Genomic DNA, 17,185 nt, shown 5'->3' on the forward strand with positions numbered 1-17,185 from the left:
GAAAAGAAAGCTTTCAGAGGTTACCGGGAATTTACGAGTCGGGTATGGACGGACGTACACCAAGCAGCTTGCGGTCTCATCTGCCTGCCTCAGGCATTGGAGAAGTTTTTCCGAACGATACGAAACTTATACTGATGAGCCGCTCAAAGCTGAGACATCGGATGCGAGGAGGATGCACAGGCGGAGATTTTCGTTCAAAGTGCAAACCCTCAGGGTGGCGAGACGGGCCACCAGAACAAAATCGCAGACAGTACAATTTCCCCCAAAGAAAGCAGAGACAGAGCATAACAAGTGTATTAACTGCTTTATGTCAGTTTTCATTACAGACAACGCATCCCACCGCATGTTGAGATTCCTAGTGCCAACTACATAAAACGTCTTCGCATACACGAAGCAGGCATTTGTAACCTTTTGCTAAAAATAAACATAGAAAAGCGACCATGTCCTGATAACATACCGAATGAGTTTCTCACCTGCTACGCCAAATGGGTAGCCAAATATCTGCATATAATGCTCAAGATGTCATTAACTTCATATACCTGGCACAGAATTTCACCTTGAAGATGGTACAGGTTATACCAATTCGCAAGTCGGGCAGAGAAGTTGATGTTTCCAACTATCGCCCGAGGTCATTAAGAAGCACGATATTCATATTACTCGAGAAGTTATTCCTAAACATATCACTACTTACCTTGAAAAAGAACGCATTTTGTCACTGTTTCAACACGGGTTTCGTAAAGGTCTTTGCACAGTTACACAACTAATTGAATTAATATCTCTTAGGCCATCAACGAACAAAAACAGATCGACCTTATCTCACTTTACTTTTCTGAAGCATTTAACCGGGTATCACACCAAAAACTAATAACAAAATTACAGGTGACAATAGGCAAAGATAAATTACAGACTGGATTAGCGCGTACTTAAGCAGGCACAGTTTGCAATATTAAATCACAGAAATCCGAAGGGGCAAAAGTTACATAAGGAGGGCCGCAGGGTAGTGTCCTGCGTCCTATCTTATCCTTCATAATTTTTATTGACGATCTACTCTGTTCCATCAGAACTAACATAAAGCTTTTCGCAGATGATTGCATCATTTATAAAGAAAAAACTCTCCTTTTGATCATATTGTCCTCAACAATGACTTAATAGCAGTATCAGAATGGTGTGCGAAATAGCAGATGACATTAAATGCAAGAAAATCTGCTTTGTAACAATAACACGTGCACAAAATATATCAGATTTTTTGTACGCCATTTGTGGGCACGCAAGTTAGTATAGCCAAGCAATACAAATACCATGGAATAGTAATTCCAAGCGACTTTAGATGGGATGCACACGTAAACTATGTTACATCGTCCGCCTTAAAGAGATTATTCTTCGTTAAAAGGCGACTCCAATTTGCACCACCTAAAGCGAAGCTCTCAGCCTACAGTACCTTTATACGACCTATACTAGAATGCGTAAATGTAGTTTCGTTCCCGGCCATAAACAATTTAATTAACAAGCTGGAAAGTGTACAAAGATAAGGCGTTAGGTTTTTCTACAACAAAGATGGTGTATTCGATTCAACCTGAAAGTTAATTGACAGATCTGGACTGTTAACATTAAGGAATCGTGTTAAATTCGCACGCAAGAAAATGCTGTTCAAACTCCTTCATAAGAAGCTTGAGATCGACAGCTAAAGATGTATATCTAAGTGCGAAACTAGACAATCACGCCCCAAACATCCAGTAATCTTACAAAAATACTGTTTCAACACAAACTGTTCCACATATTATTTCTTCGCGCAGGCAGTTAGAGAATGGAATATATTACCCAGTGCATAAATTTTTAACATTGCTTGAAAATCACTTACGTACTGCCCAGAGCGAAAATCTCGTTTACTTTCGTACTAGTCCAACTTTTCAATGTGATCATTATTTGGTGTATGTCTGTTCGCATTGTTTTTACTATGTGATTTTTGCTCCCTCAACCCCAAATAATATTGTATAACAATTGTAACTGCGTATTGACACTTTATTTGTAATTGTTTTTCTTTCTCGTTTTGTTTTGCCTTCGTGCAATAGGATTGGGATTGGCAGTACGTAACTAATTAAGTAATTATTATATAATATGGTTCTGAGCCACGCGTAATATAGGCGGCCTTGGAAGCTACCTCCCCTATGCTTGGAAAGTACTTATACGATGGCTCCTTTAAGCTACAGCGAATGTGTCTGCGACAAGTTGGACATTGCTTGTACAGTTCGCGCAGGAAAGCTGTTCACGCCCCTTTTGCCGCCGAACTTGTGATACTTGTAATTTATCAGTTGCCAATACATGCTCGTGATCTACGGGAGTACAAACTGAAACGCGCGAAAACTAGTAAAAGTGCAAATGTAGCAGAAATAAATGGACCCAAACTACGACCTTTTTTACTTGATGAAAATATGTATGTGAACACTGCAACTGCTGTCGCTACGTTGAATTTTTTTTCGTATTGTTTGCGTGATACTGCAAACCTTCGCATCATTTTTCTCTCCTTTTGCGCGACAATTCCTTTCTTTTCTGGGGGGGAGGGGGGTTGGGGGGGATTTTCATTACAAAGTTAGAAAAAGGCATGTCAGTATGATCATTCTAAGTTCATTTCGTATATCTCAAAGGCATGAAAACATGCTAGAATTATGCGCGGGATACGGGTTTTGCTGATCCCGGCAAGTTGCACAACATAGTATATTTCTCAGTGTTCCTATTGCCGTGGTTTCGAAGCCTCCCGTACGCATGCGGCCAGGAACGCAGCTAGTTACACGACCTATTTACGGCGAACTGGAACACCGCTTAAAGGTACAGTGAAAAAAAGAAGAAAATGAGAAAAAGAAAAAACTTTCAGCGCTTACCTGGAATTCACAAGTCGCGTAGGAATTGAGGTACACGAAACAGCTGGCGGCCCCGTGTGCCTGCCACAGTAATCGGAGAAGTCTTTCCGAACGAGGCTGAACTGATAGTGATGAGCCGCTCAAGGCTGAGATGTCAGATGTGAGCAGGGTGCATTGTCACATATTTTCGCACAAAGAGCAAATCCTCAGAGGGGCGAGACGGGCAGTCAGAACAACATGACTGTGAGCCGCGCGCGAAATAGGCGACCTTGGAAGCGACCTTGCTTTATGCTTGGAAAGCACTCATACAATGCCTCTTTTAAGCTACAGCGAATGCGTCTGCACATAACGTATGGCTAAGAACCAGTGCAGCCATGGGCGAAACACCGCTTAGCCGTATTCGATACTGGCTGCATGAAGGTACAAACTACACTTACCGTCTCTGTCTTTCGAAGCACAAAGCGTCTCGAAGCGCTTTGCCAATGGGCAGCCATTACTGCCTTTCCTTGGTGTCTGCCGTGGGTCTGCGCGTACTTTGTTTCATACTTACGGGGCCTCTCTAAATAAAAAAAGGATAAAATACTGCTCACAATGGGCTCTCATTTTGCGATAGCTTGCGTCTTCGTGGCGGACAGCTCTCAAGGCCTGCTTCTTTGCTTAGTTCATAGCTTCGAGATAGCTTGAATGAGTTTTATTTTTCTTTCAGGTAAACAACGCTTCCTGTGCTTTCTTCTAGCCGGGTCACAGCGTACAGTAACAGGAAATTGCTAGTCAATTTTCTGCGTGAAGGGCCGTTCGCGGCAGAATAAATAGCCCACGCAGCACAAAAACATCTATTCCTTCAGCTGGTATATGCGGGGAGAACAGTGTGCTTACCATTTTATTTTATTTTGTGCGTGTGTTTGCGTGAGGGAGGAGGAGGCGTAGTTGCCATTTGCCGTATGGAAATGGGACGATTGGAGTGGTACTCACAGTTTCGATCATCGTTGTCTGCGGACTTTTGAAGCGAAGCTATCTTTGCCTACTCCCTCCCTCCACACGGGCGTTTGTTGTGCGAAAGTACGTAAGTAGCGTCGCTTGCACGCTTGAACATATGCTCTGGGAGTGTGGGTCGCTCGGCCCTGGCATTTCCCGGAATCGGTCTTTAGGAATGATCAGATCCCCAGATCATATCCCTCAAGTCCTGGCTGTCCAGTACGCCCGTGATAGGGCTAGGAAGCTTGACTTCCCGGTCCCAACATGAGACTAGCCAGGCAGGTAGCAACACCTTGTACAGGACCAGAATAAAGTTATTGCCTCCTCCTACTTACGTACGTGTCGTACTTCTCCGTACACTCTGCCTTCTTCTTGGATATATATATATATATATACATACAGAACTTTATTATGTCCTTGATGAGGTTCAGGAGTGGCGGGGGTCGGGAGACTAACCCGCAGTCCCACCATTCCTCAGACGGCGGCCAGTCCTTGCTTTCTGGTGGCGTCTTCGGCCATCCGGATGGCCGGGAGCTGCTCCTCTGGGTTCAAGCTGAGCCGCAAAGTCTCCCACTGCTGGGCCGTAGCTATGATGCGTGTGTTAGTGCTGTAGGTGTTGGTGGGTGAGGTTCTGGGACATTGCCAGATAATGTGATCGAGGTCAGCGCCGGCCTCGCACGCTTTGCAGAGTGGGGATTGTGCATCGGGGTAAATGCGGTTGTAAAGCACGGGGTTCGGGAAAGTTCGCTTCTGAGGGAGTTGCGAAGTGGTGAATTGAGATTTATTCAATGTTTCATGTGCTGGGGGGTAGCGTAACCGCTCACTGCTGTAGTGGAGGAGAATTTCTCTGAACGTGATCATTCGGTCCCGCGCGTGACCGCGACGCAGGACAGAGGGCTGGTCGGTATCGGAAGACCCAGGAGAAGGATTATGCGTCCGGCATGCGAGAGCTCTGGCGGTATCGTTGGCGGCTTCGTTTCCAGCCACACCAAAGTGACCAGCGGCCCAGACGACCTGGACGTGGCGTTGCCTTGAGGGAGGAGTGCCAGAGAGTATCTTCTGCACTTGGGGCGCTATCAGTCCTCTTGTGCAGTTGCGAAAGGCCGTTTTTGAATCGCTGATGATGCAGTCTGAATTGGTAGCAGCGTAGGCCAAAGCGATGGCCGTTTCTTCTCCTTCTTCGAGTTTAGTGATGAGTATTGATGCGGCCGCAGCGAGGCGGCACTACGAGCCCGCGACTGCGACAACCGCCATGGCGTTTTAGTTGGGGTTTTCCGCTGTTTCCACGTAGGCTACGTCAGCGGCTTGGTCGTAGCCCTTTTGTAGTTGTTTATCTTTTTCTGGACGTTGCTCCGGATTGTGTTCACGGTGCATATTGCGAGGTATGGGTGGGATAACTAGCTGAGCGCGAATGTTTGGAGGGATAGGTACTTTTGGTCGGAATTGGGTGCTGTAGGTTATGTCTAGGGTGCCTAGAATGTGTCTGCCCGTGGTGGAATTGGAGAGTCGCTCGTATTGGCTAATACGTTGCGCTTCAATAAGCTCGTCTATGGTGTTGTGAATTCCGAAGGCGTCCAGTTTTTTGTTAGAGATAGAGATGGGAAGATGTAGGGCTTGTTTATAGGCTCTCTTGATCATAGTATTTAATTTGAGCTTGTCAGTTGCCTTGAGGCTAAGGTACGGGGCGACATAGGTGATCCTGCTCAGGGCGTAGGTATCAGGCGTATAAGGTGATACCAGGCGTATAAGGTTGTTTTCGTTCATGCCGCGATGTCGATTTGCGATGCGTGCAATGATGCGAGTGGTTTGGTGTACATGCGTATCCAATTGCTTGAGTATCTCCGTGTTTCTCCCGTTTTATTGGGCGCGTAAGCCAAGCATACGGATGCTAGGTACAGTATGTATGCGTTGCTGATGCACATGGAATTCTATCTCCGGTGGGTGAAGGTCTGGACGTCGACCTCCCCAGTTAGGCTTGCACAGAAGGAGCTCCGATTTTTGTGGGGAGCACGCCAGGCGGCGGGGTTCTAGGTATGCAATGACCTCGTTGATGGCTTGCTGCGGCGTGTCTTGGATGTCCCCGTCGCTGCCCCCGGTGACCGAAAGGGTGATATCGTCTGCGTAGAGGCTATGCTTGAGTTTGCGGATGCTAGCTAATGCAGGCGGTAGACGGAGCAAGGCCACGTCAAACAGAAAAGGGGACAGAACCGATCCTTGCGGCGTGCCTTTGCTGCCGAAGTGAATAATTGGCGACTGCAATCCTCCGATGGTAATGGTGGCTGTGCGACCTATAAGAAAATTTTTCACGTAGTTATATATTCGATGTCCAACTTGGAGTTGTGCCAGTTGGTTCAGTATGGCCTCATGCTTGACGTTATCGAAGGCCTTGGTCAGGTCAAGCCCCAAGGTGGCTCTGGTGTCTAGCTGGAGCGTTTATCGCCATCGATAATTTGGTGCTTGAGCTGAATCATGATACCTTGAGCAGAAAGTTCCGGGCGGAAGCCAACCATGATATTTGGGAAGAGGTCGCTGTCGTTTATATGTCTGTGTAAGCGTGTGAGGATGACGTGTTCAATTACTTTTCCGACATATGAAGTAAGGGAGATAGGGCGGAGGTTTTCGAGTGGGAGGTGCTTCCCTGGTTTGGGAATCATAATACTTTTGGCTTCTTTCCATTTTGAGGGGACGTTTCCAGTTCCCCAGTGTGCGTTAAAATAAGCTGTGAGGGCTAGTATAAAATCCTCATCCAGGTTGCGAAGCATTTTATTAGTAATGCTATCAGGTCCCGGGGCCGAGTTAGGGCGGGGTGCGAGGATAGGCTCACGTATTTGTGCTGCTTGTATGGGCGAGTCCAGGTGGTCGTTAGCGGTTCCATTGTATACTGGTAGCGGGTGCAGTAGGTTGAAGTCCTACGTATCGGTCTATCAGCTCTTGAAGAACTTGTGCGTCCTTCGAGGAGCATGCAAAATCACCTTCGTCTTCGCGACACAAACAGTCAACAGCTACCGGCGACTACGCTGCGCGTGTGCGATGTGCTGCTGCTACTACCACGTCAAATGAGAAAAGCTTCGCGTCGCATAGAATCTGACTTTGCATTATATTTGCTTGTCTCTCACGCTTTTTTTTTTGCGCATCGCCTTCGCACATTTGTTAATCCGAAGTGACATCGAGGCTCATCACCATCTATGGGATAAACCAAGATTGCCTCCAGATCTTGTCTGCTCTGTCGCCAACTATGTAATGTGCTGCTTGAATGACACCAGCTCAACGTGTCTGTGGGGCACGACACATAGGCCCTGCTTGAAATAGATTTTGACGTCACGGCGCTAGCCCTTATAAAAATGACTATTGAAATGTTGTTAGCATATAGTTGATGAATTGTTGACTCACTAGCCTTTCAACAATACCTCAACAATTAATAAAAGCAAAGAAGAATAACTCAGCAACAAGGTTACTGGGTGGTTTACAACAAAAAATTCGTTGACTAAATGCTGTAGCCGCATAGCTGAATAGTATTGAGTGTTATTGAGCGATTTTTAGTGTTCACAACAGTAAAGTTGACTAAATGCTGCTGATTATTGCATAATATTGAGCCTTATTGAGCAATATTCAGTTTTGAAATATATATGAAGAACCCACTCACTGTGTATATGGTTCTCTTGCACACATATATTATTTTATTGATCGCTTCATGAGCATTGAATATATACAGGGTGTTTCACGTCACTTGAACCATAGGCGTAGCTACCGTGTAGGCAGGGGACAGTACCCTCCAGCCCACCATGTAGATACGCCTATAGTTCAAGTACGTGACTTGGCCCTCCCCCATTTCTGAGAGTGCGAGAGGGGATGCGCCTCCTTCACATTACTGATTGGGCACCCCGCGTCCACCCAGTAGATACGTCTGTGGTTCAAGATACGTGAAACACCCTGATATATGGTGTCCCACGTAGCTTGAACGAAGCATATTAAAATGAAAAGCGCCTTGGAAGAATATTGAACCGAACGCATACTATTCGCAATAGCCTATCTTAACTCATACAATTGTTTTGTTTTAGCATAACTAACTAATCAAGTTCAATTACCCAACTTTTTTTAATGATTGGCTGAGGGCCCCAAGTATGAAACGCAGATTTGTAGAACATCTTCAGAAAGCATCAGTCTCTCGAGATTGGTGTCATCCTGAGAATTTATTCGAAATGGATGCGCCTTGCGAACTCACCGGCTCAGATAAAGTAGTAAATAAAAAAAAACAATTATTTGAGAAATTTTTGTAGAATACTTAAACACGGATTTAGATTTTCTAACAAGTAATGTCCGCCACTTCAGGTATTAAGACAGTGAAGGACTAGAATTGGGTCATCTGCAACAGCCGATATGTGAAATCCTGCAAATGTGCTTCTCTACAAAACTCGATTCACCCACACGTGATAATGTCCGTCGCCCTCGAAGAGGAAATAAAGCAGGCGCGCCCGAGCAGGTGCTGCCTGTGGTAGCCGCCAGCTCTTTCTTAATGAATCATCGCTGTTTGCTAGTTTACCCACTGCTGAACGAGGCAGTGAGAGGGAGGTCCTCCATCTCGCGTACGGCAACCTACTAGTGCTGAAAAGCCTACGTCTAGCATTTCTGATTTGTAGAACTGCTGGAGCACTGAAAGACAAACATATGTCTAATGATCATGGTGAAAGCTAGTTATGCCGACGGCGTGATGTAATAACAATAAAAACCTTGCGATGCTAGATTTTGCGGGTTTAATGACAATTATTTGGCGATTGAGAGTGCGCGGGACGAAAGGAAACGATAATTAAGGCTAAACTTCGGCGAGCAGAATAAAAACAATCTAAAGGAAGCACCATGATTTGCCACATTCAATGTCCCTGAGCTTTTAATTGTTAGCGATTCCGGCTTCACATTGGGATCCGTGAGCTTCCCGATTAGTTCAGATAGTAGGGCGACTGACCCAGAAAGGAGCTGGTAACGTGTTCCATCCGCTAGACTCGGACATTCCTTTTTTAAATATGAAGGTCTCGTCCTCAGAAACCCGCAGGGGCTCTACGTAGCTTCCTGCTACTCTCAATATATATATATATATATATATATATATATATATATATATATATATATATATATATATATATATATATATATATATATATATTATGGGGTTTTACGCGCCAAAACCACTTCGTGATTACGCGGCATGCCGTATTGGAGGACTCCGGAAATTTGGACCACCTGGGGTTTTTAAGGTGCACCCAAATCTAAGTACTCGCGTGTTCTCGCATTTCACCCCCATCGAAATGCGGCCGCCGTGAGACAATATCTCGGCTTTCAAAGTGTTTAGTACAGCTTCTTGCCCAAACACAATGTTATCTGCTTTCTCCGCCGTTTCAACGAGAGCGCCGCCCCAAGCTGACGTTCTCCACGGGTGACAGTAGCGCCAGAATACATCCGCCTAGCGTACGTGCGGAAAAAGCACAATTGGAGGGAAGTGATCGAGGTTTTCGATGACGCTTCGGAGTACGTACCGTGAGGCAAGGGTCGAGTTATAACGCGGCGTCGCGGTCATTACCTAGCTTAGGCTTTGCACGAGCATCAGCGCATTAGCTCCCGCTAACTATGACATACCAACTAGACCCAACCGGTAAAATTTCAGCGTTTAGCTCTGACCCAAGCATCTCTTGCGGTTTAGATGGTCGTTTAATTTTATGTACTTTTTTCTCGCAGCCATAGCGGCTGCCGTCGTAGACCCACACAGAATAAAAGAACGAGCTTCAATCATTATCTGACCTGTCTAGCGTGGCTGTATAGTCACAAGTTTCTGCAAAATTTACAAGAGGGAATTAACTACGCCTCTGCGACGGTTCATCTATCATAGGAGTCATGCATAGTGCACGGATTTGCGTGATTTTCGTGCATATAGCTTCGAAGCTCCTTGCGGTTTTATTTAGCTCGTTTTATCGGCATGTACTGGTCTAACTTACAGTACACTGGTCTAACAGTACACCCACGCAATGTTATTGTACTTTGGTGCGCTTGTTGCGCCAAATTTTATTGAACTGGAAGACTTGCAAAGCCACACAGCCGGTCAAACCGAAAAGGACGATGCTGAGACAAATCGATGTACTAGCTGGTAATACCAAAGCGATTTCCACAAAAATACTAAAAAAAAATCTCTCAAGCTATTGTCAGAAGCAGCTTCATACATGGCGGTTTAGCCACCATGGGATTGACACTTAATACATTTCCTTTTCCTAAACATCCTCTTTTTGGCTTCAAACGGGTGTGTGACTTAGAAAACTATTCATTTACACGAACACAATGCCTTAGTAATGATATAGATTACTTCTTATATGCGTGTGTCCGGAGTCCAGTGGCCTCGTGCGTTTAGAAAAAAATAGGTTTGATTAGAAATTTCGCCAGGTGCCGGCACAAAGAGCGCCGGAAGTGAACTTACAACCGCATTCGAAGCCACAAGCAGAAACGTCAGACAAACGCATGTATTAGGAATAATTCCCGTGGTACGTGAATGATCGAAATACCAGTGATTACTTTGGTAATTATCGCAGGAAATTATACCTTCATTCCCATGCCTGTCGTACGATCATGATTGAAAGTCGCAGAGACACTATAGCGATAGCTTCCGCTGCTAATTTTCCCTGGAAATTTCCCGATTGTAGGATCTCTGTGAACTGTTCCAAAACAGAGGTGCAAGCGCTCGAAAAAAATGTCGTGCCGACTTATCCGTAAGCCTGACTTAATCCGTAAGCCCTGCAAAAAAGATGACTGCTCGATAATCGCCATGGGTTATACAGGGTGTCCCGGCAAACTAGAGCCGGAGTTTCAAAATATACTACGTAGCTGGACAAAACCAAGATAACGTTGTTTGCCGTCGCTTGGATATACTGAGATTATTGTTTTCATTCCGCTTTAATCTTAATTAATTATTGAACTTGTCAAAAATATCAGTAGACGAAGTGTGTCAGTGAGCAAATTTTAGAGAGACATGAAAAACTACGGATATAGCATTCTAGTGCTTAATACGTGCTACATAAAAGGGTTTCTCCTAGCGAGAACGAAGCCCGTGAATACACGCAGAGTGACTCGAGTGGCCAGTCGTGCAGAATTTTCATACAGGTAATTAACCTTTTTCGAACACTGATCATTGAAAAGAGGGAGAAAGTTACTGCAACTACAGCTCAGCAATTTTCGCAAGCCCACAAATTTAAGTACGACTGGATGAGGGGTTAGAGCAAAAACGTTTTACGTAGCGGCAAGAAGGCCTTGAGTTACCTATGTGTTATCATACCTTCAATTTTTTTTTCATTTCATTGCTCAGGGGAGGCAACAAATACTAAAGCACTGTACTCACATTGCTCACTCTTTCGGTTTTACATTTTATACGCCGCGGAGTCGCAGTCGGAGTCACTTAATATGGTGTGGAGTTGTGGCCATCTATTTCAATCTGTTAATTTTGCTGAATTCTATCTCTTATATTGAAATACACGTTTACCTCTATTACGCTATTATGTAAATGTAATCGAAAGTGTCATTGTTCGCCACTGCATAAAATTGATTAATATTATTTCAGTAATGCAGCAATGAATGCACTTCTCTGCTCACATATATTCTTGAACACAGCAAAGGCAGTGTGCTGAACTAAGCCTTTTCTTAAGGCAGGCTCTTGTACGTGTTGAAAAACGCCTTGTCAGTGTGTTACTTTTCTGTAGAAAATTCATTCAGACATTAAAGTTATGTTCTGCACTAGACATGTTCTCATTCTTGCTCATTTCCACAAAGTTATTTGCGTCTCAGACAAACAGTAGGATTAACGTGTTTCTTTTAAAAATAGGCGCAGAGCGAATGCCGATAATTGCGCAAGTTATGCTATGACTTCGTCTGATTCATGTAAAAGCTTGAATTTCAATGACTGAAACCTCTTTCTTTTTTCATCCCTGCAAAACTGACGCTCCCTTTTAAAAAAATTATCTAAATATTATTTTGTTTTCTTTTAAGCAGAAAATACTTTAGGTATAGTCTTTGCTGAATGGGACGCCCGTTAATAAATAGACGAATAGCTTAGCGAAACCGCACAAATGTATATGTTTTTACTAAAATCAGGTCTGTTCCATTGGTCAACGATTCATTGTCCTTTTGAATTTCTCGCCCCCAAATCCCACTTCTCTAACAATCGACTCCGCAACGACCAAGTGCTGACGACACGTAGAAGAGTTCATTTCTGTGACTACAAGTGTTAATAGCAATGTGGTAAAGGAATTCTTAAAAATGTAACCAGGAAGAAATACACGTCCAAAAAGAAAAAGAAGCACAAAAGAACACTTGCCTGTAGCGGTCGACTTCACGCTCTGTTTAAACGGTGTCAAGTTTAAAGCAAACCCGTCAGCGCCTGGGCGGTGTACTCAGAAAGCACTGGACGTCTCTGCTTTCCGCCAAGTGGATGGATACCAAGTATTGCGTTCCTTCTTCCTATTGTTTTCATACACATCTTTATATCTCACGTGCCAACTGAGGGATTGCGTCATAGCCGCTGGAGGTGCCCCTGCATTAGCGCATACCGGAAGTACGACACTCGCCCATTCAAGCACCTCCAAATCGATTAACCAGAGAAGGGCTCGGAGTACCTTATGCACTACCCGGTATATTAATGCGTAAGTATTATTCGCCGAGTACCACGGGGAGAGCGCATTTGTCCCGTCACGCCTTGTAACTTGGAAATAAGTGCGTGGTTGGTCAAGCTAGAACATTTGATGTTTATTATTGTGTAACTTTAGATGATTTGTAGCTTGATCAAATTTGTAATACTGACCATATCAGTGCGCGAGAATTCTATGGTTTGCGCCCAGGAGAAACGTTTAGAGAAACCCTTGTCTTCCACCATATATTTCATATTAGTGCATGTCGCAGGCGTCCACGGCTGCTCAATTTTAGGCAACATAACGCAAATAGCCGCAACGGCCGCTACGGTGACGCGTGCTCTTTCACGCCGGCGCGATAAGTTTTAAGGCGCAAATCTTTACTGAGGATACGGCTTTCCTGTCGAAATTACTTTTCCGGCATTGTCTCCAGCAGTGGGTTTAATATTTATATCAGTGGCGCCACTAAGAACTGATCGAATTAGCTACTACAGTGCGTCGGCGGTAATGAAACTTTCCAGAAGTACGGCCGGGAAGTGATAATTGGGAAGACAAATCGGAATAACTATAGTCAGTCATGAAATTTTATTCAAGGAAGCATTCAATGGCTTGAAGGGGTCCTCGCTGCGATGGAAAGTTACTGTCGACCGCGATGACTTTACTTACTCGCATCGGCATCGATAATGCCGGCACTAAGCTTCGGACGCCCGCGCAGCGATCCCCCTCTCTCTAACTTATCGCGCCGACGTGAAAGAGCGCGCGTCACCGTAACCGCTGTTGCGGCTACGGTGACGGCCTATAACGGAGCAGCGGTGACATGCCGGCGACATGCACTAATATGAAAGATAAGGTGAATATGAGCAAAACATTAAGAACAGGTCTTCGTTCCTTTTCAGTGCCGCGGTTTGATGCCCTGCGGCCATAGAGTAACATAGTAAACGACAAGAGTGGACACTCAAGCCCTTTCGCGGCCGAGCTATCGAGCTTCGCCGATTGCGCTAGGTGGCAGAGCACATCAAGAAAAGTGTGGCTGTGGCTGCAGCTGCGGCTAGCAGCTTGACAGGCGGCACGACCACTGCGAAGCCTAGTCAGGCTGCGCCGCCGGGCGGTTTCTGTAAAATGCACCTGAGGATCCTTGTTGGGTTCTTCTGCTAGCGTTTGCTTCGTCGCCGTTTCATGGTAAGTCCCATAGAGTTTCTCACTACATTGCCTAGAGGGAAATCTGGCGCTGCTGCACTGTGGTACGCATGGGAATGCGGGTATATTGTGTATTCGGATTGGCATCGTTCTCGTAGAGACAGGACACCTTGAAGACGCGCTTGGCAAGTACCATTCCGTCTTTCACAATGATTCATTTTCTACTAGAACAGCACGTGAAAAGCTGTTTCAGCTTTATTATTACGCGAAAATATGTTTTGTTTAACTGTGGGAACTTGATATTGTGTGTACGAATACATGTTACGTAAAAAGTATCAGCGGACCGCTAAAGTTGGAGCACAGACAACAGGGTTCGCGCTCGCTTTGAAACAGTTGGTCGTCTGTTCTTGCTTTTCTTCGCATGGTCATGCATCTTGGGTGAGTAAAGATGTAATATGCGTGAATGGAAACATTTCATGAAGATTTTACTTTGAGAACGCGTTATTTGCGTAGCCATATCCAAGTTTTAGACGAAGCCTCTTACAACACCAGCCAATACGAGCCTCGCAGACACATATACCGTCATTCCCATGACAGCACGGTGCCCCCTTAAGAAACTCCCATAGACGGTGGCGCCAGATTACCCTCTAGGTGCTATAGTGAGAAACTCTATGGTAAGGCCACACCAAGTTCTCTTGCGCGTTGTTAATGACTTATTCTCTTCGCATTTCGTTATGTGATGGTTAGTCGCATGAACGAGTGACGGCGGCCTTGTAGCCATGAACAGCTCCTGCCCATTTGCTACGCTGACTTTCATTTCGTATAATTTTTCTTATGCGCAGCAATGAGCGGTCGTGCTAGCGATAACAGCGACGCGGCAGCGTCCGAACGGTGAGGCACGTTCCATACAGGGACGAAGTTAAAGAATAGAATAAAATGGTTCGTTAAGAAATGCGGCCTATGAACACATACCGTTCAGGGCAGAGAGCCCTATGTTACGCGCAGCGACTGCTGAAAAAGTATGGTGCTCTACTTTTGCCAAAGAAATGTAGCTATTTCTAAAGCGGTGCATGTGCAATATTTGCAGTATAGCAAAATGCACTCTTTCTCAACCTCTGTAGCAGGTTATGTGCGCTTGAGCCTTGTTAGCTGTTCTGCATTGGAGTGAAGATGCGTGTATTCATGTTTTAATTGTGTATGGAATCGTTACCGTAGAAAGTTCCTTGTTTCTTAGTACTTGGAACGGTAATTCCTTAACAAAAAAGTACGCACAACATGAAGAAATGCAGTGTCTCCATTAGAAAGCTTTGCAGGCTCCAGTATTGCTTATAACAAGGAAACTAGCGCACGAATACATTCAATAGCTTTGAAGCCTCCAGTATAGCAGTAGAATTACCTCCAGTATAGTTACCTTCTGTCTCTCATTTTACGTATTGCAGGAACCTCCACCATTTGCTCAATATACACTGTACAGCCAAATGACTTCATGCATACACAAGGGCAATATTCCAAGTATCAGTAGAGGATTGCAAGGCTTTGAAGACAGCAGGTGAAGACCACCAAAACAAAGTGCTTAATTGGAGCTGTTTAATGATGGACTTGCGGCTTACACATTCGAGAGGAAGATGTTGGTGCGTGCTCAATTATTTTTGCAGCCATTTTATTTTGGCACGCAACCATTCACATAATTTTGCTATCCTAATTCTCCCTCCTTCGCAGAAGTACAAGAAAAAACGTCGTATTTTTTTACTTGCTAAAGCAGTCACCTTTTGAGCAAATGAATTGATGACGTGTAGGTGCAGTTTTTTTTAATTATCTGGATAGTTGCAACACGTCTTCTATGTGTTTTGCTTGTGCAATGTAATTGCCATCCCGCCGTTAATTCCCAACTATTATCCATTATACCGGTTTTGCACGACCACTTTCGATCGCGATCAAGTCCGGTCCGGATCGAAATTCTCGACTTCTATTGGCTCCATCGCGCAGCTTGCTCGAAAGAACCAATCGCGGCCGGGGTATAAAGTTTGTAAGCAGGGATAAGGTGCCTCAGAAAGGCTGGCCAACGTTTCGATAGGAGGACCTATCTTCGTCAAAGGCGGCCTCGTCATCCTCGGCATGTTAGCTTTAAAGTGTTAGTGACCGAGGAATTCAAATTGTATTGGGATTGATCGCGTTTAAAAGTGCGCCGTGTGACACCCGTATTACTTGCATTTCGCAGTTTTCTTCCCGTTTTCATGTATCGGCCTCTTAAAATCTTGCTGCAATAAATTGTTGTCTGCTATTTTCGTGTTCTTGACTGTGCAGCAAGTTGATTTATATTGACGGACCATGGCACATTTATTTGCGATAGACCTTTTGGCGTGAGTTACTAGACGTGCAATATGATAAGCGATAAAGTTCTACTTCCTCACCAGTTGGCACGACTGTTGAGCTAAGTTACAGCTTGAAACAACAAATATGAATTTAAATGGAACTAACATGAAGTGAAACACCTTTGCACGCTCGTTGTTGCATCATCACAACATATAAACGGCGGAACAAGCGCCTGCATGAAATCACTCGATATAAGCAACGTTATGGGTCACACCAAAAAAAAAAAAAGAAAAGAAACAAAACTGAAATTTGGACCTCCGAGATTCGGCAGCGTGCGCGACCATTTTGGAGGCTGGTGCGTTTCGCCGATTCTGCTAGGTGCGCTGAGAGCCAAAGCCGGCTAGAGTCACTGGAAACAATTTCAGAGTACCGCAAAGGTCCGGATTTGACTGGCAACACTGAGCGGTCACCGCCATATACCTTCCTAGTCGATTGCGTCGCGGGAAGGCCGCCGTGTTGGAAGAGCTTGATATTCGGTGACGCATCGGGTTGAGTGTTTACTGAAGTACAAATGCTTTGTTCCCGGAGATAATGGTTGCTAAGAACGAAAAGAAAAGGTTATTTTGTGCGAAGTAATGCAGCCGGTGGTTGTTTTGCACACCGATCGTGTTTACTGGTGGAACTGTGCTACGATTGTGGGCAGCAGCTTAGCGCTGCTATCGGGAGCTTATGCACGCGTTTTTTCTTTCTTTCCGCGGAGCGAGCTACGAAGGAAACATTTCGTCACTTAGAGCCGCAATGAGGCAAGCTTGTGCTTTTGGGCATGAACATCGTGGACCACCGCTGGCTTCTATTGAATGTTTCCACGCAGGACGAAACTAACACCTGAAAGCGTCATAGGTACGTACGTTCATTGTATAATTTCACAAGCTAAATTGGATACATTTAATTTAGTTCTTAATCGGATACCGCGCATTCTCGACTCTGCCGGGCGACTTCGTCCACCGTACACTGCGACTGCCCTGTGCGCACCGGTGTTTGGCCGTGATCGTAAGACGATCTGTGCACAGCAGGTGTAAAAACCAACTTCGATCACCATTTTGCACACTAAATCTTGTGGAAGGCCAATATTAGCCATTTGAGTGATTACAGCAACGTATATGTACTTCTGTACACTGATAATGAGCGAGAGCTTGCTACATTGTGATTTATGAACCTGGCTGTCTAGAGCGTTCATGAGCGGCTACTCTT

The 17,185-nt window shown here is 44.9% G+C and overlaps 1 protein-coding gene across 1 annotated transcript in view; it reads right to left on the minus strand.

Annotated features, from left to right (window-relative positions):
• LOC142588811 (lysosomal aspartic protease-like) overlaps window positions 1-3,349 on the minus strand; it is a 30,686-nt gene extending 27,337 nt beyond the window's left edge. The window contains exon 1 of the mRNA XM_075700628.1: window positions 3,293-3,349. Within this exon, the coding sequence (XP_075556743.1) occupies window positions 3,293-3,349 (57 nt within the window). The remainder of the gene's footprint in view (window positions 1-3,292) is intronic.
• Window positions 3,350-17,185: the final 13,836 nt, after the last annotated feature.

The sequence above is a fragment of the Dermacentor variabilis genome, chromosome 7, assembly GCF_050947875.1.
Source record: "Dermacentor variabilis isolate Ectoservices chromosome 7, ASM5094787v1, whole genome shotgun sequence".
NCBI classification, from domain to species: Eukaryota; Metazoa; Arthropoda; class Arachnida; order Ixodida; family Ixodidae; genus Dermacentor; species Dermacentor variabilis.